Source organism: Nestor notabilis, unplaced genomic scaffold, assembly GCF_000696875.1.
Source record: "Nestor notabilis isolate BGI_N333 unplaced genomic scaffold, ASM69687v1 scaffold1750, whole genome shotgun sequence".
NCBI classification, from domain to species: domain Eukaryota; kingdom Metazoa; phylum Chordata; class Aves; order Psittaciformes; family Psittacidae; genus Nestor; species Nestor notabilis.
In genome coordinates this window covers 57653-79800 of record NW_009912281.1, presented here as the reverse complement: position 1 = coordinate 79800, position 22148 = coordinate 57653, and the positions used below count along the sequence as shown (strand labels likewise).

Below are 22148 nucleotides of genomic sequence, written 5' to 3'. Positions count from 1 at the left end.
GATTTCAGTACTTGCTGACTCTTTCTGTATTTCATGTATAAAAGCAGGAGGTCAGATTAGAATAAAAAAAGTAAATGGACAGTGAAATAACTGAATAACTTAGCATCTCATCTGTGGAGACTATAGAAACAGCAGACTATTGCAAAATTACCAAGGTGCTGTATAGATTTGACAGGGTATATTCTGTCCAATTCTACAATACTTGAAATTGAGTCTTTTTTCGAAGTAGGTGGATATGTATAGTAGGAGAAGCCAGTACATGCTGTAGGTGTTCCAGGAAAATTTTTCCATGTAGATATGCATAGCTCTTTTTTCTGAGGATGGTAATCTAAAGAGCTAAATTTATCTACGGGATAAATCTTAGAAGAAGTAAAAAACAAGCTTTAAAATGTTTGTCTCAAATCGTAATTGTACCTTTGAGTTAAAATACATTAAAAATATTATTTCTTTAGAGCAGCATAAGCAAAACACTCTAATATGAAATTAAGACCTTATCTTTGTTTTCAGTTCTCCATCAGTAACGATTTGTGGCTGAAAGCAGGATAAAGATGAGACTTTTATCCAAGCAGCAATACATGCAGTAATCTTGATTTCTCATTTTGCTTCAGATAGTTTCTTAATTTTGGGTTGCAGCTGAATGGAAAACAGCGTTTTGTGTATGAAGACATGCAAAGTCATAGAATCATATCATCATAGAATGGTTAGGGTTAGAATGGACCTTAAAGCTCATCTGGTTTCAACCCCTCTGCCACATGCAGAGGCATCTCTGCCCCGTCCGACCTGGCCTTTAGCACTTCCAGGAATGGGGCATATGAATGCAAATGGAAGCCTGTACACAATTATTTATTGTGCCAAAACTTATGTTTGTAAACAAGCTGTCCTGTGGACTTTGAAATGTGCAGGTGCTCATTTACCTACCTTGGTGGGCCTGGAATAATAACAAGAGGGATACAGAACATAGTGAAGTCATTCTGAAGTTAAATATGGATTTCTAAGAAACTTACTGTTCTCCAACAGGTATAATTTGACATGACCTCAGAGTTCTGTCTTTAGCAGTACTTGAAGTCCTACTTCATGCTTGAAGTAGTACGAAATACATTACCAAAGAAGCCATCCCCAAACACCAGGAGAGTCAGGCTAGTGCTGTATATATGGAATTTGTTTTGGTGCTTCTTTACCTTCATTTCAAAATCCTGTTTCCTCACAGACTTGAGCAGACTGTGGTTGCTTACTTCCTTGGGCCCCTATTAAAAGTTCTAGCTCTAAGTTCTGCTTAAAAGATTCTATTAACTTCTAATAATGCCATTTTTTCTTCTTCCTTTTTTTCCCCTATATATAAATTTGACAATGTCAAATCAATACTGTGAAGTGATGGGGTGCAAGCTCACAAAACTGTGCCTGCAGAAGGTCCTATAAAAATTGAACAGTTGTTCCCTGGTGTGTTCTGAACTAACAAGTAGAGCTTGTATTACTGTGATACTGAGAATAGTCACTTCAGTGCATGAAATACTCTAGATAGCTGTAGCTCCTAGCGTGCCATCTGTGGTTTTGTATGCAGAACTCTGAACTTGGACAGCAAAATGAGCAGCGTTCAAATGCCAGGATAAAGATTTTATTTAACAAGCAAGTTCAAATATGTGTCTATCCATATGGATATATAAATACCCTATATAAATGTTTTCTACATTTTTTTAACATATTTTCAGTTTATTTGCATCCACAAATGCAGTAGGTTTACATTATGTAAAATACATTTTGAAGAGCTACAAGGGAAATGGAGTTTTGGGGGAAAACGGTATTTCTGGCAAGTTGTATTCTTCCTTAGTAGAGCAAATGCTAAACAGAGAGCAGTGTGGATGAATGGCCCCTTCTGCTGAGACTTTGGGGTCCCCTAACTGTTCGATATGCTCTTTCAAACTGCATTCTGCTGGTAGCTGAGTCAGCTTGGCCATAAGTAGAAGAAAGCTCCTGTAATCATGGTCCTCGCTTTTGCTTTTTATTCATTCCTCCTACTCTTTTCCTGTTATTCATACTCTGAGCTCAAACTTAAAGATGCTTCCAGAGCCCCATAATGACTTCTTGTATCAGTACCACTACATCCATTTTAAATTTGACCTGTTTAAAAAAGTAAGCAAACATACAGAAGATCTCCAGCTTTGATGAGGCAGAAAGGTACAGGTTTTACAAGAAACAGTCTAGTTTTCAAGGGCCTATGATGCTTTTCAGAATGAGAGGATAAACTTTCAGATGGTATGGACTGCTACAAGTGTCTTGTTTAGCTGCATTCATTCTTAGCAGCTTGTAACTGTATGTCTGCAACCATCATCAAGCTGCAAAGCTGCATCATTTACCCAAGTTGAGTGACTTGAGCAGTTGTTCAGAATAGCTTTCAACACACCAGTGACATCTCAACACAAGTAGGGGTAGCTGACACTTCAGTGGAATATTGCTTTGGCTGCAGCTTTTAGTAGTGAATGTGGAGAGAAGGTGAGACAAGCTGTAGCACATCAAAATAATCACAAGACTGTCTCAAAAGCAAGGCTTGAAAACTGGTTTTTGATCATAACAGGCTTTCACCTGTCTAATAATAGCAAAATGAAATTGCAAACAGGTATGTACTAGAATACTTGCTATTAAATATACCCTTTTATTCATGTTTTCAGGAGTTGTGCTGTATTTAACGAGTTGGTTAAATTGATATGGTATAGCTATATTTTTATAATGAATGAGTCTTTAAAGGCTGTGGTTTCATTGTGGGTTTACATGTTACACATGGAGACAGCATATTGCGAGTCTCGGAACTGACTGTCCAGATGCAGGTAAAACCTTTCCTTCACAATCCCTTTATAATATGAAAAATTGCATGAGTATGCAGACAGAAATCTTAATCTTCTCCCTCATGTATAAGCCCATTTTCCTACCTAGCATTACATCTGATACCTGTAATGTTTCTTGGAGGAGCTGGAATTTATTGTTAATACACAGTTAAGCACTTGCCTGTCCAGCTACTCTGACCCTTACATCTTAAATGGCACTGATGTAACTTGACAAAAAATACCTAACCTTGGATAATCTTCCAGAACATGTACATTATCAAGTCACCATTTCAGTAGTTTAGGGATTAGTTTTACTAGGAATTTTGCCTTGAACAAAAAAAATTACTTATTCTATGTAATGATGCGTATTTTGCTTGCACTCTTGACACATGGCATGAGTATTGGCTAAATACTGTACCTGTTCATCATTGGTTTTGCCCAATTGCTACTAAATTTTTTTATCTCCATTCAGGAACAAGATCCTTTTTAAAACAATGAGTTATGTGTCTGGAACACTGTTTTAAAGTGGTAATAATATTGCCATTACAAGAGTCATGAATTACAGTTGGAGGGGGGAGATGTCTTTTTGCATGGTTGTTTGATTCTGCACATTCATAAAACTTATATGCAGAAATTAATCTCATGTCTTCATGCTCTAGGGGGTTTTCTTTTCTAAGTATATTCAATAAAATTCTTCTTACATGCTGGTTGCATTTGGGGGGTTTGACTTCTTTTGTTATGGAAGAAAGCTTCCCTTTGGATTTGCCATGTGGTTGTTGAAATGAAGCGTGTGTTTTCAACAGGTCAGCCTGTATCTGAGGAAACTCTGGCCAAGAGCTTCTTCTCCACCCCTTAGCTGGTTTCTTTGCCTGTTGCTCTCTCACACCACAGCCCTGTCAAGACACGTTCTGCAGCAATTGGAGTGTGACTGCTCAGAGGGGGCCAGTCTTGTTCCTAGGAGTTGGTGTGCCCAAGAACTTTGAGCTGTCACAAACTTAGTGGAACTGGAATAGTTTCAAATACAATGTTTGGGCTGTTTCTGAAATTGCTGAAGGTATTACGGTTTTGCTGCTTTTTTTTCTATTTTCTTGGAAAAAGGGCAAAGGTACCTGTCAAACCTCTGGCCTGCTTCCCAGAGCAGAGAAAAAAAGGATTTGCGGTTTGGGGCCTGAAATTTGTAGAATCATATGAATAACAGAATCATTTGGATCGGAAGGGATCTTAAAGCTCATCCAGTTCCAATCCCCTGTCATGGGCAGGAACAGCTTCTGCTTGACTAGGTTGCCCTAATTCCCATCCAAGCTGGCCTTGAATACGGCCAGGGATGGGGCAGCCACAACTCCGGGCAACCCATGCCAGGGCCTCACCACCCTCACAGGGGAAGAATTCTCTATGGTAATAAAAACTGTGTTTTCTCCAAGTTTGGGTACGTGTCTTAACCAAACATAACCAAGATACTGTCATTGATATTCCAAACTAATCCACAGATACTGAGCCAAGTGTGTGTTAGTCAAGCAAATTCAGTTTCTCTGAGTTTGTCTACAGAAGGAAGGGTTGGTGTTGGGTAAGCAGGACGTTGTCAGTAAAGGGGCCAAGAGTATGGTCCTGAAGAATTCTCTGTAGGCAGCACAGATCTAAACCCATGTTCATAAAGTGAATGATTTCCTGCCCAACTTCTGAACTTTTGTTTTCCTGGCTGAGTGCTGGCATGAACAGGAATGAAGAGCTGTATGTGACCAGTATCTGGTAACACGTCTGTAGTCGTGTGAGCCCAGAAGGAAAACTGTTCAGGAGCACATACCCCTAACCTGGAGGTATGTGAAATGCACCAATGTGTTTAAATTGAGCAGCCTGTATGGTGACTGATGCTGGCTGTCCAGAAAGTGTGCTGTCTTTCTGCAGCCAGTGCACCTTTGTGTGAGAAGGAAGCATCCTCCTGAATAAAACATGGTTTCTGCCTTCAGGAAGCAAGTATTTGAAGAAAGGAGTCCCTTGTTAAATGTTAATAGAAGCTGCACTGCAACAGGAGTCATTCAGAGCTAGCTGGAGGCAGAGCTGGTACCTTACAACCAGCTATGAACCAGTCCAGAAACCTTGTTCTGTGAAATGTGTTTTAGATTCATGATAAATACTGATGCTATGATATTGCTGCTGAATTCAGTGCTTGGGAGAAAACTAACCTCATGTGCTTCTGGCTTAATACACTTAACCTAATTTGTTCTTCCTTAATTGAAAATCAAACTCATGTATACAAGGCAGAGTTGATGCTGTGCACTTCTCCAGGCTGAACAAGCCCAGCTCTCTCGGCCTGTCTTCATAGGAGAGATGCTCCAGCATTCTAAAAACTAATGAGTTTTTGCATTTCCCAGTTTTATTGCATAATGCACATATGTTTCATCTTAAACTGTCCCATAGGGGTACTTCAGTAAACGTAACTTGTCAAGGGTGTAATTGCAATCTGCAGTGTTGAACATTGCCATTTCCCCCATACACTGTAGGTATTCTTCACTGATTTCTAAGTATATTTGTCTGCAGGACGAGCAGTAGCCCTGAAAGAGCTGACAGATTTTGCCAGAGCCTCTCCATACTCTGACAATTATGTTTGAGTACAAACCACAGTTTGTACTTGCCCGCAAGGCAAGTGCTGAGTTCTGCAGTTATACACTGAACCTTGTGTTGGTGTCTAGTCCGCAGGCAGGTTATCATCTATCAGACTGCAGAGGACAAGAATGGTATTTGATACTTGCAAAACCAAGTCCAACCAGACTGAATTATGTGATCTGGGATGGTTTGAGAAAGCAAGAAAAGCCAGGCCTGTTTCACCCCTCTGTTGTGCCAGGACTGCATACTAAGTCGTACACAATGCATGCTAAGTGTGTTATACAAACATATGTAAGTAGCTGCCCTTAACCACTGTTGCTTCAAAAACTGGGGATATCCCAAGCATCAGTCTCTGCTGGCAACTCAGTAAATGCAGCGTTGCCACAGTGGGTAGCAGGGCACCAGCTTTGCTTTAGCCCTACAGGGTCTCAGGATGTGCCAGGTTGGCATTGTCTGAACTTCTCTTTGTCTGCCTGGAGCTTTGTTATAGCTTGTCTGGCTGCTGCAAGTTCTCTCATGACCAGGTGGTGGTTGCCTCACTTGTTCTACCTTTGTTTCTATATAGTTTTATATAATAAGAGTTTTCTTTTTGTCGGTAATAAGTAGAGACTGAACATTCTTTGATCACAAAGGTAAGACTTCAAGTATACCAACAATGAACTTCACGTACCAAGTGTGTTTATTTCTGCCTGTAATAAAACAGGCAGGATGTTCGTGCTTTACTCTGCTGTGGCCATGAGCGACACTAAGCAAGTGCCCACAGTTCTGCAGGGCAAGGTTCCAGGATGATACATCTTGTGCTGCGGGATGACGATGGGATTTAGTGCAGGCAGGAGGTGCCTGAGCAAGCTCAAGTGGGAAGAGTAAGGAAACATGGATGAGTGATCTCAAGAGGGAACTGAATGTTTCGGTGCTCGGTGTCTGCAGCAATCTCTGCTTCCCCAGCTGTGGTACCTGCTGCCTGTGGGTCAAGTAAGGTGTGTTGTCACAACAGTCGCTGCGTCCAGCAACTGTGGCTTGAGTTCCCTTCTGAAAATACAGCCAAAGTTAGATGTAGTGTGGATGGCAGCATCAGGAATGCGTCAGCAGTTACTGTCAGCAAGGTAGCAAAGCACATCTGGGGAAGGTGCCATACCCTCCCGTGACATGCTTTTCCCATTATCGCCTCTCTGTTCTTTCCCTTTATGGAAGTTTGTAACGTGTTTGCAGTTTACTTGAAGCAGGTCCAGCTCCTCATGCATGAGGTGCCTAACAAACCAGTCCTGCTCCTCCTCCTCCATTCTTTGAGCTCCCCAAGCTCGTCCAGAAGATCCATGTGTCTCATGGGTTGAGTTGCTGAATAACTCATAGATTTGCTTGGATGATGAAGATGTTTAAAGGTGTAGGATCCATCAGGACAAAAATTGTGTTGACATTGACCGGAGCTGCCTTGACTTCATATGTGTCTGGCACAAGCAAGTACAGAAGCAATCCATGGGACAGACAGCTCCCAAACCACTGGGGCTTTCTGAGTTCCTCCTGCTGACACTGATTAGGAGAATTAATGATTAAGAGAAGTAACTGCAGAATTTGACTGAGAGCTCAACTCGGATACATCACAGACTTGCAGCTGAACTACAGGGTTAAGCAGTAGCCACTCTTGCTTTACTGCAGATAGATACTTTTAGTCTCAGTGGTGTAATGGAAAGAGTTTTTTGCCATAGAAAAGGCTGCTCGCTAGATTCAGCTCCTGCTGGTTTCTCTAGGGACAGTTTCTGTGTAGCAGGTGTTGCTCAGTGAGGAACAGAGGAGCGCTTTGCTTCGGCTCACAAGAGAACAGCAAAGCAGAAGCAAGGTTTCTGTATTTCATCTAATTAGTGTTGTCTTCTCTGCTCTGCCATAGGGAAGTCCATGATGTTTATCATCATTCTGCTTTCTCAATGGCAGTCGTAATTGTATACTAGAATGAATGAAAATAGGAATTTAGAGTAAGGGAGAGAAAGAACAGGCCATGCTGAGTATATCCTATTCCTACCAGCTGCAGAAAGGAGGTCCCCAGCTGCTTTTCATGCCGTGTCTCCTGTAGATTCCAGCTCTGCCTCCGTGAGTGTCTCTACAGCATTGTCTGGGAGGTGCAGAAAGCCCTCAGTGACTTTTAGGATCTTCCAGAATCTCATCCTGCTGCTGTTTTCCTTAGGCATTATTTGGGGTCACTGCAGTAGCTCTTCTCCATACACGCTGCACAGCACCTCTTACCTTTTGAATGACACCACTGGAGGATAAACTACTTCTGCTTTCAAGCAATTTTGTTGTTTTTATTTTTTAAGTAAGAGCCATGATCAATGTATTTAATCATTATCTTGGTCTGAAGAGGAGAACCTTTTGAAGGTACATTTATCCATTTCAAGGAATTGCATGCAAATAGAGGACCAGCACTTAAGGGGCTGTTTATTCAGTGGATGCACCACAATGAGAGAGTGCAAAGTACTGTCTTTCCCAATAATCTCTCCATGAGAAGTGCTTACAGCAAGGAATGAAGCAGGTATGTTTTAATCCCTTCATGCGTCCATATGTTTTAATTTCCAAGTGCTTCCATTTCTGAATGAAAAGTTGCATCATTGGGCATAGGCATTCCTTGCATGAGTCTGATCTTTTTTTAACCTACTTCACCTTTCACAAGCTCACATAGCAACGAGCTTCAGCATGTAATAACATGTAGAGTGAGTAATCCTTTTGTTTTAAACCTGCTGCCTCATATTCTATTAAGCAGCATGGACAGGAACAGCAAGAGCTCCTCCAGACAAGGAGAGGGTTTGGGTCACTGAGGGCTGATGGCTGGGTGGTCAGGTCCTATTCTGTTGCAAAATACCATGCAGCCCATAGAGTTCACATTGTCTTGGCCCTTATGAGCATTATTTTATAGGTTATCTATAGAAGGATAGTACAATAGAAACTGGGTCTGTGGAAAAGTCCTCATACAGCACCATAGGTGACTGTGATCATCTGCTTAATGGGCTGATTGACTTTAGGACCTTTCTCTTGCAATGTCTTTTTCTTAATAGATACAGTGAGTTACACACTGTGATTTATCACTGTTGTAAAAGAATGCAGGTTTAGATCAGTGGAACCTAGATTTAACAATTTGCTTCGGCTGAACCGTAACACCAGACAAATCCAAAAGCCTTGTTCTAACACCTGAACTGTGTAGTTACTGAGAAGATTTATGAAGTTTCTTCAGCTGCTTACTTGTACTTCAGTCATTGGGATATGGGGATAGGGAAGTTTTAATTTCATCACTCCACAAAGACAGTCCCTTGATGCATGAGTCAACTTTGAGAAGGGTTGCTAAATTACAGGGTGATGAGAGAAGCACTGGCATCACTTAATCCCAAACATTTAATCTTCAAAGGTTTTGAATTAGTTGGAGTTTATTAAGCTTAAAATCCATAGAGTATTTTTGAGGTGGTTCTATTTTGATTGATTGATTGATTGATTGATTAAAAACCACAGAGGAATAACTATTCTAAATTGCTATCATTTTCAGTGCAAATGAATGAGCACTGTAACTGGATTGTTTATCACTTACTCAGTGTAGAATGGAATGTGTAGGTTATCCCCACTTTCCAGCCATCACCGAATTGGTTTTTGTCTTCTTTCCAAAGGCAAACCAAAGGTATTTCAACCATCCAAAATAACTTCCTGGTGCTGTTCCATTGAAACTGATTTTCTAGAGACAGTCAGCAAACCAAATATCCAACCTGGCCTAGTGGAAGGTGTCCCTGCCTGTGACAGGGGGTTGGAACTGGATGAGCTTTAAGGTGCCTTCCAACCCAAACTGCTCTATGATTCTATGAAGGGTCTCTTTCTCTCTGCTCTGTGATTCACAGATTGCTTCAGCCAGGCTGAGTGAACTGTGCAGATGGAACTGGGGAAGGACTGAGCAGGAAATACAGTGTTATCCATCCGTAAGGAGAGCCTGAAAAATCCCCCCACACTTTGAAATTATGAGCTACACAAATACAGCAGCCTTTGGGCTGTGGGATGGCAGCAGTTGCCTGGTTGTCCTCCTACAGAAAGAAGATACTGTTGGCTTAAGCAGGGGAGGCAATCTCAGCTCTGAGTAACTGATCCTTTTCATACCAAGAATATGGGACTTTATGGAAATCAACTGGTATAAAACATTTATAATTGGTTTGGTTTTCCTATTCATAATGGTTTGGATATCACTCTCCCTCAGTAGAACTTTATAGACAGGAATGGAAATAGCCTTAAGCTACTTCATATACTTCCCAGAGCCTATAGTGTCATGACAAACCCTACATTCGTACAGAGCTATCAATTAAGCTGAGAAAAGGATCAAAGCAATCAATGCCAGCTGTGCATTCAGCCTGATGTGAGCTGTAATTTATTCTTACATCTTTGAACTGCACATAGAAACAAGAAGATATGATTTGTTCTTTTGCATGGCACAGAACTTCAAAGGTTAGCTACCACTGAAAACACTGGTGAAACATTTATTCACTGGTTTATGTTATTAAAGAGATTTCTGTAAATTAAGCAGGAAGCACTCTTCAACAGATACTTCCTTTTCATGTGGAAATCCCTTGTCTGCCTTGCCCTCTGACGATCCTATGGCAGCAACCACTGACAGCTCCAAAGCCAGCTGCTGTTCATGAGGAAGAGGCACCAGTGGCTTTTTTCCACCATGCAGATATCCCAACCCTTCCCTGGAGGCACGTTCAGTTACTGCCCATTGCAGTTAACATAAAGCTACAATGGAGCAGGAAAAGTGGGTAATTCAGAAGGGAAGGGAACCCGTTGTGGTTATGTACCAGTTGCTGCAAGACATCACACATCCTTCAGCAACACCTTAAGCTACAGATGTGGAGATGAGCAGGTTAATAACTGTGAGTGGCCTCAGTCAGGTAGAAGTCAAGAGAACAACCACCATAAAGAAGAAATTCTTTACAATGTGAGTGGTAAAACCCTGGCACAGGTTGCCCAGAGAGGTGATGGATGCCCCACCCCTGGAGACATTTAAGACCAGGTCGGATGTGGTTCTGGGCAACCTGATCGTGTTGAAGATGTCCCTGCTCGTTGCAGGGGGTTTGGACCTAGATGAACTTTAAGTGTCCCTTCCAACCCAAACTATTCTGTGATTCTATGTAGTTAGTGTTGTGGTGTCCTCGGCACCAACTACTTGTGTCTCGTGCATGCTGATGAGGTCAGTCAAGCGCTTCTTTCTCCAACAGGAGAGGTAAAGCATGGACTGTGGAAGTGTAATTTCCTCCTCATGTGCCTGAGGCTTGATTTGTGAAAAGCAATTGAACAGTAAGTTATGAGCAGAACATCCACCGGTACACAAGTCCTTCGTCTTTCAGGAGGCTTAATGGAAGTGATGCTAACGAAAGCCTCTCTTCTTGGTGGCATACACCCCAAAACGACTTCCCAAAGGACTGAACTACAGGAATGTTTGGTTGCCTTGCCTGAATTCAAGGTGTCTGAGATGAGAGCAACTCCTTCTGCAGCCTACTAATTGTCCTGTTTCTCTAATTCTGTCTTTTTTTAGTATGACTTCTGTTCCCTGTAAAACAAAAAGGATTTTATTCCCACGACATGGTGCAATTTATGGTGGTGAGAAAAACTGTAGAATATTTTACATAAGAGAAGAAATGGGTTTTTATCAGCTCCCACAAACTGGAATGTGATTCGATAAAATTCTTCCACTTTTACTACTTGTAAAGCATGTAGATGAGAAGTACATTTAAAGGGCAAATGAAGCAAGAATCATTTTATTTTACAAATGAAACAGTTTTGTACAGTTACCTTTCTCATGCATTTCAGTTTCTCTTTGAAGGTAAAAGCAGCTCCTGATGGGAAACTTCCTTCAGGTCTTATTTGAGAACAGAATAACCTCAAGCCTCGTGCCAATAGTGTCAATGTCCTCCAGCTCCCTCAACTGGAAGAAAACATCTACATGACAGAGATCTCCCAGGAAAAATAGGAACAAAAGCTGCCATAATGGGTTTGGGACTAATGAAAGTGACAAAAGGAGCAGGGAGGTCAGTGCCTGGTTATCCCACAAAGTCTTTATTTTCCAAAGTGCCAGTAGAGGAGGAAGGCACACAGGGACTTTGAGAGGGATGGACACTGGCTCCCTGAGGAAATGCTTTTGGATTTCTGCATCTAAGCTGCTCTTTTCTGTCATTATCAAGAACGGCTGGTACTGCTTTTGCAGGAAAAGAAGGCAAATCAGTGAAATGAGCACTCACCAGCCCTGCAGAGTAGATTCTCCAATACAGCGATGCCTTTGGTGTCCTGTGCTATAAAAGTAATTACCCCAACAAGAAAAACGCAGGTGCTGAGGAGTGTTATATGTTTTCTCTTCATATAGAATCACAGAATCCTATACGTGTGCTGTTGATCAGTGCTACGGGTTAGATTTACAGGCAGCTTGCCAAAATACCGGGGTTTCTTATTGTACATCTAAACTAAAGGGTCCTCAAAATTGGCAGATCTTTCAGAAAACTCTAATTGAGAACTAATTCTTCCTTCTCCCTACCCCCAAATTTGACTCCATCTAGGATTGTTCTTAAAGCTTACTGTATTGTCAGTATCAGAGAAGCAGGATCTAACTCAGGAGTTCTTTGTGCAATGCTCCTGCTCACCCCAGCAGTGCACTCACGCATTCCAAAGGTTGGGAACTCCAGTACTGCAGGCAGTCAGTTGTGACCGGGTCACTGCAGCAGCCTGACTATGCTGCACTTGTGACTTAGCTGTTTGACTGAGCTTATCGAAGCCATCATCCTATGCTACCTCTTTCAGTGTCCCTGCTGCTGCCTGCACAGTGAAGGCTGCAATGGAAATCTGCCTCTTTACTTCTTCCCAGGCCTCACGCTGATCCGCTTTGCTTTCAATATCAAACATGGCATCATAGATTCCTGGGAATGATTCTCCTGCATACTTGTTATGGCTGCTTGGAGCAAAGATGACATGCCTGGGGGTAAAGAAGAAAAGTAGAACTATAATAAATAATTGCTCATTAATGGTGTGTGTGTTCACTGTAGGGAACTCTATGTATGTTACATAAAGTGGCTGTGAACCTCCTGAAAATCAGAACTTACCAAATACACAGCACATATAGCTGGACCTATCTTTAAAAGGACAGGAGGAAGCAGCCCCAAGGGCAAAATCTATGGCACAGATTTAGGACAGGGAGCCTTCTCCTCGGAAGACATGATACATTTGTCTAATTAGGATCTAATATTAATTTTTTTGAACATGGAAGCTCAACAAACCTGTTGAACGAGGGAATAAAACTAGTTCTGGGTGTACAGTGAGAAGTGGAACAGAAACCTCAAAACCAATGAAGCAGCTGTATGATGGCCAGCAAGTCTGGGAAAGGAATGTAAAAAAGAAGGGAAAATATATGTGTGGGAGAATTCTTGATAAAAGCATGAATTCTCCAGAGAAGAAATGGTCATATTGGAGCAGAACTGAGCAAAAGTATCAATTTTATTTGTTGGTGGGATTTTTATTCTTGAATAGTTGCAGATCTGCTTTTAAATCAATTTTGTTCATATGAAGTATCAAAGCACATGTGTAGCACATGAGAGTCTTTCCAAATCAAAACAAACTACATTAATAAATGCAAGCAAGTGAAAAACAAGTTGAAAAATTCAGACAGCTCTAAGTGATACCTAATACCCAACAAGAAGAACTGTAGGAAACAACCATTTCATTCTTCCAGAAGTGTGAATGACAGTTTATTCTAGGAGGATGGAAGAGTGATTCTCAGATTCTACCTACCTGAGGGACTTCTGGCTTGGCATGAAAGCCATCGATCAGTGAGTCAGATATATCCAGTCATTAGCAAAAGGGGGGTCCTGATAGTAAAGTGAGGCAGTCACACACTTGACAGTAGCAGTTAGCTTCTTGTCAAGTGTTACTAATCAATGCACTGGGTTTCTATAAAGGGTATTATGGTGCACTGAACGTTGTCTTTCTCTGGGCCTATGTAGAGGGAAAACTTCAAGCATAACTAGTAAAATATTTAAGCTAATAGGTACATCTATAGAATCAGCCAAAGCTGGGACAGCTGGGACTCTACAGCACAGCTCATGGGACTTCATCTATCCTGTGCTCAAAGGTCTCTCTCCAAACTCTCTCTTCTGGACTTCTGATCCTTGCTACACATGTGTTTTCATCCTCTTCTCCCTTTTACTCTACCCTCTTTTCTCCTTTCTTTTCAGTACAGTTGGTTCTCCACTCAATCCTCACTTTGTACAGCTTTGAAAGAGCAAGTGGTAAGAGAAGTAGTGCTACGCACCTGCAAGGAGAAGTCACAGAGTATGATGGAGAAAAAACAGTGTCAGACCTAAAGAGAGGAATTAGGCACCACAAGACTGGTGCAGCCAAGGAGTTCTCCTCAGGGGCTATTAACAAAATCCACTACTCACTGGATATTACCTAAAACAGCTCTGTTGAGCTGTAATTCCTATATGAAGCCTATAGAGCAGTTCAGCTGACCAGTTAGCGTGGGGTTCACCTTCAAACGCAGTGCCTTAGGCAGCTGAGCAGGAAACCTCATTCCTCACCTGTAAAACTTCCTTCCTGGTAATCCAAGAGGATCAATGAAAGCTCTTTCTATAAACGTCAGCTGATCGTTCATGATTCGCACTGTCACTGGACTGCAGGAAATGGAGACAGAGAGATTTCACACAATGAGGAAACATGACTTCATTTTCACTGAACATAAAGTGAAGAGCTCAGTCCAGCTTTAACTGTTAGTGCTACCTGCCTTTCCATGTATTACAATCACCTTACTGAGAAGCTGATACTAGTAATAAGCTCTACAGCTGGTACTATTCATCCCAGCAAGCAGAATTCATCTTAGCAGATATAGCCTTTCTCAGAGTTGAAGGACTCCATGCTACACTAATCAGAGAGATTCCTTGTACAGTTATTGGGAAGGAAGAACTGCCGCTCTGGGTACCTAAGGCGTGTATCTCTGTATTGATATACTTATATATATTGATATATTTATATATAAAACATTTTCTTTCAAACTTACTCTTTCTTGTCAGCTTGTTCAAGTCTCCTGTGAAATTCATCAGCAGCCTTTGAGAAGTTCACCACAGCAGAAAAAAGAGGATCTAGAAAAGGAAGGACTTTGTGAACAACTTCAGAGTATTTGCTGAGCCCCATATACCTTTCAGTTACCCAGTGGGAGAAAAAATACATTTGTTTTGCTGATACAATTGCATTAATTTTGTTATCTTTCCATCATTCATTTGTTTCACTAGTGTAGGTTTTAAAGAGCTGCACTACTAACAGTAATAGACAAAGACCTTGTGCAACAAAGCCAATAACAAAGCAGAATGCTTGATAAAGCTTTCAAAAGTATACATCTTCCCTCTGCCTGGCAAGGAGACGATGGGCTGACATTGCAAATGGAGAACTCTGCAGTTTCCTGTTTAACAAAGGGATGCACTGCAGAGCTTAGGTATAAATAGCCTGACTTACATCAAAAATACTGTCTCTCCTAGCAGGCTGTTGAAGAACAGCAGGATTTCCCTCTTGGAACATTATGTCCTATTCATATCATAACAGAAGAGCGTGACATGGATATTGAATAGTATTGGGTGAAGTGTAAAAGACACAATGCCTGGAATGCAGTGATAGGGTAGATTAAAGTTGCTTGCTCCACACATGCAGTAGAGTTTCAGCACTGGAGGTATCTCTGCCATGATCCCCCGTTCTACCCCTCAGTGCTGCTGCTCACACCCCAGGGTTTTGCCTGTTATGCCTGTCTACGTGCAGGTAAGTCAGTGCTTTGCCTGGCTCTGTCCCTGGCAGTATGTCCAAGCCATGTGGAATAACTTTGCCAAAGAAGCAGTGGGCCTTTCTTATAATGACAATATCAGCTGTAAAAGAGTCTGTTTGGTACAAACCTGGGAAAACTATCAATTTATACAAGTAATTTTGGTAGAAGAAGTACCAGGTGGGTGTTACGAGGAGAACTTCTGGCCTTACCAAAAATCAACTTGGTTACAAAGAAGCAAGGTTTACAACTTGTACATTTTGCTCACAAGTGTCAGAAAACTTTAGACAAATGAGGGTATCCTCTCTTTGATCATACTGGAATATGGGGCATAAGATTAGGTCATCTCCTAAATCCAGCCCCCTGTTGACAAGTCTGGCCCTTCACTGTTCATAAATTTATCACACTATTTTAGTGTGACAGGCCTTCTGTAGCAAGATTTATCACACTAGTTGGTGCGATAGGCTTTCTGTTCCAGGACTCCTCTTGAAAGCTGTTCCACAGTCTCATTTGCTCTTCTGTTTCTAGGAAACTTATTTAATTATCACCAGCCTACATTTGCTTGTTCTTGTATGCACATTTTTGTTTAGTTTACACAATTACGGGCACAGATCTTATGTATGCAAGCTCTTTGTGGACTGCAGTATAGACAGACCTATGTCACCTTGTGAGGGTGAGAATTCACACTTGCCCAGAGCCAAGGCAATAGTTTCCAGTGTGCTGAAGGACAGAGGTCTACCCTGCTGACATCATGGCTGTATCATGGTAATAGATTATATTTCAGAAGCAGTAGGAGAGGATTTAAGAGGAAAAAAGAAAGACAATCTGAAAATACATGAGAGAATTTGTGCTCATGATCACTATTCAGTGTTGTCAGTGTTGGTTATTTTAGAAACTATGTGATAGCATATTTCATGAAAAGAAGGTTTCCAGCCTTCATTTTTGCAGAGGAACAGCTAAAATAGGAATCCAAAGGCAAACAGAACCTTAATCTATTATTTTGAAGGGCAATGATGTGATTTATTCAGGCTTAATTAACAATTTTCTGACATTCAGTGTTGTCAAAAGTCAATTCTGTGAAACTGCTGAGTTAATTTTAATTTGCACAGTATTACAAAAACTGCCAAAGTATTTTAATATACTCTGGGGCAACAGAAGAAACAAGAATTAAAAATTATAGTTTCGTTCAAGAAATAATTTAAAACTGATCAGGCATTAGAGAAAATAATGAAAATAATGAAAAGATTGAAAAACATGCCTCGTAAAAACCCTGGTCAAAATGACACAGGTATAAAGTTATTAAGGAGAGGGTTAAGTGATTGAAAAGAAGAAGATTGCTTCTAGGAACAAATACTGACGCGTGGGTCAGAAGGTAGTTTGGGCAACTTCTAATCTGAAATGAGAAAGAAACTCAAACAATGAAAATAATGGTTTAACAAAAGTTATGGTAGATGTTCTAGTGCTGCAAAACTTAATTCCAGGTTTGATGTTTCCTTACAAGATATGCTGCAGTAACGACATGAATGTATTGAAATAAATCCTTGTGTTATTGAAGTCTCAGAGCAGATGATCCATCACACAGGGCTGCTTCTGTCTCGAGTGGCCTTCTTACTTTTCAAATGAGTCAAGAATTTATCACCTAAGCCACTATATGGAGTTTTAAATGTAATTCTTAATCTTCTCCAAATGAGGATCCAAGTTGAGTTACTTCTAGTGTTTCACACTATGCCTAAGAATCACTGCATCTCTCAAAGTTAGTTTATGTCTCTACACCACGGGTCCATCAGATAGCAAGTCAATTGGGACTGCCTGAAAAATCCTCCTTGGTACAGAAACACAATGGGTGAATGAGGCAAGAAGAGAAAAGGGACAGAGGGAGGTGAAGATGGTGGTGGAGGCTATCCTAGCCTGGGATCCAGAGCACTCTGCTGCTTCAGATCTGGTTTATATGCTTCACTGCAACGCGTTCAAGTGCTCAGCAAATGGAGGTATTTCTGCAGAAGAGTTAGGGAAGTGGTTTTGTGGCCTAAAAGTGGTAGCCAGGCATTGAGACAGATGGAAAGCAAGTTTCTCAGGGTTAGACGGAGTCTTTGGCTGAGGAGGAATGGCACCTGTGTTTCTCAAGCACCAGGCAATTGCCCTAAACCTTTGACTTTTTAAGTAAGAAAATAAGAAGCAGGCTGATGTATCTTTGTTCTGCATTTGAGGTCTATGATTTCTCATAAGCACTGTAATAATGCCCATAATTAATAATATGAAAACTGTTAGAATTCTCTCATCTATACAGTAATGTGTTAAACCTGTGTTATGTTTAGAAAAAACGAGGCTCTTTGTTATGATGGCAGAATTAAAACAGGAAAGTAAGGAATTCAGTTTCACAGCTATAACAGATACAACGTGTGTAATTTTAATTAACGCACTTAAGAAATAGCTTTATGGCTGTTACTCACCAAATGATACTCTGTAAAGTTTCAGCTGTTCTTCGTGTTTCTTGGCCAATTTATAAATTCTACTGCTATATTCTTTTAAGGCTTCTCCATAATCTCTGCAGTCAAATGGAATGACCTGGGAATCTGCCAGTTCATAGACCAGTTTGCCTCGTAGCTGGGCAATTGTTAGCTGTTTCTTGAAGGTGGGGTCATAAAACTTTTCCACCAACTCGAAGGTCTCATACACTGTGTGATAAACAGGATAATTGCTGTATCTGTCTGCTTTCTGAAAAAGAGCAAGCAAATTTGTCAGTGCCCTGTATTCTAACTGCAGTTAAGGGATGTATTGATCACTTAACTATGATGCTTTGCCCAGATTCCAAATGAAAAAAAGCTATTTGCTACAAAACACAATTAGTTTTCCTTCCATCTTGATGCATTCATGTTAAGAAACTAAATCAACATGAATCCATGGACTGTCGCACAAGATAAGAGAGCAGGCTACCTTCTCCCTATCTACACAGACCTGCCTTCAGTTCCCTTTGTACAGAGATTGCCTTCAGTAAAAGCGAGAACAGTTTGGGGTAGCAGAAGTCCTCCCTCATGGCCCCTTTTTATCTTGTGTATTTCTGACCACAGTCCAGGCATATTGTATATTAAGGGCCCTACTAATAGCATGGTGGAAATAAATATACACTTCCCCTCAGAGTCTATAAATACCCTTCTGTGACCTTGACAGCCAATAGAATACACACATCACTCTAACATGTTTTATTCTCCAAACATTTAGGTTTCTTGCTAAATTAAGAAACTGCACTGATTTACAAACCAATCAAAGATTCTTTGAAGCTTTTGTATTAATCATGAACAAATGCTTTTAAAAGATGACTGCTCAGCACTACAGACTTCTTCAAGCAATCTGGAAGACTTACCCTGTTCTTGGTATAACGGACTCTGCCTGATGCAATTCCCAGTCGCTGAAAGTAAGCTTCGAAATCACTGCCTGATCCCAGTTTGTTTATTCTACATATAGAAAAGACAACACCTCAGTGAGAGCATTTCCTCTATGCTATGGTGGTAATTTATGCAAAACACAGATTCTTCAAAGAAATTGAGGTCAGTTCTTCTGGAGGGTGCATCAGGGACATTCGTAAGATCAGAGACTAGATGAGTGGCAAGCTTAATGACTCTAACTGATTTTATTCCACCACACTAATTCAGTATCCAATATTGCTAAGAAGATCTTTTAAAGGTAGCAACCCTCATTATGGCATTGATCACACTTAAAAAAACCCCTCACACATTGTGTACAAGACACATAAAATTGTATCAGGCCTGTCTCTGCAATCTGAAAACGTTAATCATCTATTTCCAAATTAATATGAATTGGGCAGCAATATATGTAAAGACAGATGTGTTTATATACTTAGCATATTCCACAGTAGAATCAAAGACTGAGAAACAATTTCCACTGCAGACAATTAGCATTTCTTACTTACAACTAGATATTGCCATCTGCTGGGTAAGGGTGGCAAGACAGGGGGAAAGAAAAAAGATGTAATACTCTTAAGTAATTTTAACTATTTATTCAAGTTTTATACTAAGCTTTAGGTTTATATGACTGGCCTGGTGAGTAATTGGTGTTTCTCAGCTAGAAATGAAACAAGTTTTTCTATTCCAGCTGGAATTCTTCTGTCAGTATAAATTTCTGCAAGGAGCTATTTGTATCAACTGAGAAAGATCAGATCTGGTAGCTTTTTCAAGAGGGAGAAACCTCAGTGAGTCTAATGAATCTTACCAGGGCCTGAAAGGTAGGGTAATACATGCAGAACATTTTGACATATCCCACAAAGGGGCAATTCTATTTACCTTCTGTGAGTAACGCCACGTTGTGAAAAGATTTAAGCCCTGAGTCACAGGCTCAGAGTGTTTGGGAGTTTTAATACCTTCAAATATGAAGTTTTAATACCCTGAGATATAGATTTGTAATGTATTATATTTACATTGTATAAACAAAGAACAAGTAATTACCACTCCAGGCAGTTACTTTCAACTGAGCATTTGCTTACCCTAACAATTTTGATATATCACCTAGTAGCGTGACTAAACTGAATTTTCAATTCTTCCTTCACCCTGCTCTTTTTTGATTGCTTTCCAGATTGCTGTTCTGCTAATAAAAAGCCTTTAAAAAGTGTGAGGTTTCATTTTACAGCAAGCATAGATGTCACTTTCACTTTTAAAAAGTCATAAAATTTGATTTTATTTTACTTTAAAAGATATTGCTGGGAAGTCACCTTGTACTGGAAGGTTTTGTATTGCTGTCATCAATAGCACATCCTGAAACATTCTGGCGAGTAGCCATGCTATGACATTATGAAAATATTAGGAAAGACAAGAAAGATTAACAACTTACCTGGGATAGCTCTTATTCTCACTTGCAGGATCTTTCTTAAGCCAACTCTCATAAAGTGACTTATTTTCATAACCCTCATCAGGGCTTAAAATCTGGAGAGGAGAATATTACAATCGCAATGGAAGTACCTCCAACTCAACTCATTACCAAAGGAGATCTTTACAGCTATCTGCATCATTCTAATCAGCAGCATTGCTGCATGCAGGGAAGTACACATACACGATTTACATTTGTTACATACATTTAGGGATCCCAACCATGAAAAGCATCTCACAGAGTGGGCTTTCTGAATGAAATTCAGTCCTATGCAAAAGCCTCATGCAAAGCGCAGAGACCATTTGAGTCCCATCTATGCTGTTTCCAAGAATTAACAAGGACTCCTGAGGGGCAGAGAACCTCTCATTATTCCTATGGAAGGAAATAACAACCAGGATATGCGAAGACTTAATGGGCTGAGGCTTTGATATGTGTATATCTAGCTTACCAATGTCATCCAAAACCAAATGCACTGCAGTTGAAATAATAGCAAAACTAAGAATGTAATCACTCTGCTTTGGTCCTTCTAGCCCTTACAGAAATTAGGGGCTCTTTTTCAGATTCATGGAAAAGACACAACTGATGAACAAAGGTACAGGTTGTAGTCTTTGGTTATCTTTGCAAGAGGCTACTTAAATGAAAGTGGAAAAAGGGGAAAGAAAGTTAAGCAGATCCCTCTGTAAAACAGAACTCCCCTGTTCAAGCTTTATTTTCACTCCCTCTTTTCCTAATCCTATTCACTGGAATTTGTAGAGACCTGAAGAATAAAGATGTTTGAACCCTTACATGAATGTTATTCTATGATGCTAGAAGCAGGGAGCCACATTTCCCCAGGGTCTATCACTCATTTATATGTTTCTATGCCAACAAAAATGGTGTCCTGGCTAGAAATGGTCCTTCAGCAAATGCCCTTTAGTATCCCTGACTTCTGTCCAAGAGTCCATCAAAACTCTTTTTACTTGGAGAAATTCCAACAATCTCTATGAATGATCTTACAGAAAAGCTCAAAAGAGTGTAAATGTTCCAGAGAAAGGTTCACAGCCTGTGATTTATGGATCACTGGAGGTCCCTGGTGGCACATCAACACTGCTTTATGAAAGATGGCTCAGAAATGAAAACTACAATGTTGAGTCACTGTGAAGATTTGACTGAGTACGTAAAGTAGAGCACAGCAGAGAACCAGAATGCTGCTGCAGAATCCTGCTTTGTGGAACAACAGAAAAGAAAACGTTGTGGATTTTGTCTATAACCAGCGAACAAAAATAAGATGTTCCAACAGTGGCTTTAAGAGATGGTCACTGACAGCTCACTACCATAAAATAATCCCCTTTATAAATGCATCTATGAAGAACATGGATGAATGTAATGTGCTTCTGGGAGCTTTTTAGCAGGGAGACAACATGGAATTATGGAATAGCTGTCAGGTTTTCTATTGTTTACATTATTCTTCTAGTGTTAAAAGCTTAAATAACACTGAATAGGAAAAGTTTCAAAAAAGCCATTCTCAAGTACTTCAAGTGGTACCTTAATGGAAGCTTTTTACTCAAACCCAGCAACAGTTAAATGGTTTCCTTCAGACCAAGAGTAAGGCACTATTTTTAGCCCAGAGCACTTTTTCATGTTGTTTGTCTTTTGCACAAATACGTATCCCTGGGTAACTGGCTTGCTGCAGACAAAAAGTAAATTGTTATGTCCGGGGCTCTACAGCACTAGGGACATGGAAATGTTCATAGGTGAAACAGGATGCTCTTCAGTGTGCGAAGTGTCACAGCTAACGTCTGAAGAAGCACAGCTTCTTCCCACACAGGGAAGAAAGAGTAAGATAGAAAGAGTTGATACTAAAAAAAATGGAGGAAAGAAAAGAAAACCATGGGAATAGCATAGATAAAATTCCCCAGATTCAAACCATGGCATTTCCAGTGTTAAAAGACAGTGCAATGTATTTGAAAACAACTTAGGATCAATGCTTCTATTGGGACGAGACTAGTAGCTGGAGTCATCACTGCCATTACAGTGCATATTTCTACATGGGACCAAGTCACCTGGGCTCC

At 40.5% G+C, this 22148-nt stretch overlaps 1 protein-coding gene across 1 annotated transcript in view; it reads right to left on the bottom strand.

Moving 5' to 3' along the window:
- Nucleotides 1–12203: 12203 nt before the first annotated feature.
- The window catches only part of LOC104408899 (N-acetylated-alpha-linked acidic dipeptidase 2-like), a 29420-nt gene continuing 19475 nt past the window's right edge, over nucleotides 12204–22148 (bottom strand). The window contains exons 14-19 of the mRNA XM_010018639.1: nucleotides 20062–20153; nucleotides 18581–18671; nucleotides 17670–17934; nucleotides 14470–14551; nucleotides 13994–14086; nucleotides 12204–12393 (exon numbers count right to left, since the gene is read on the bottom strand). Of these exons, the coding sequence (XP_010016941.1) occupies nucleotides 12204–12393; nucleotides 13994–14086; nucleotides 14470–14551; nucleotides 17670–17934; nucleotides 18581–18671; nucleotides 20062–20153 (813 nt within the window). The remainder of the gene's footprint in view (nucleotides 12394–13993; nucleotides 14087–14469; nucleotides 14552–17669; nucleotides 17935–18580; nucleotides 18672–20061; nucleotides 20154–22148) is intronic.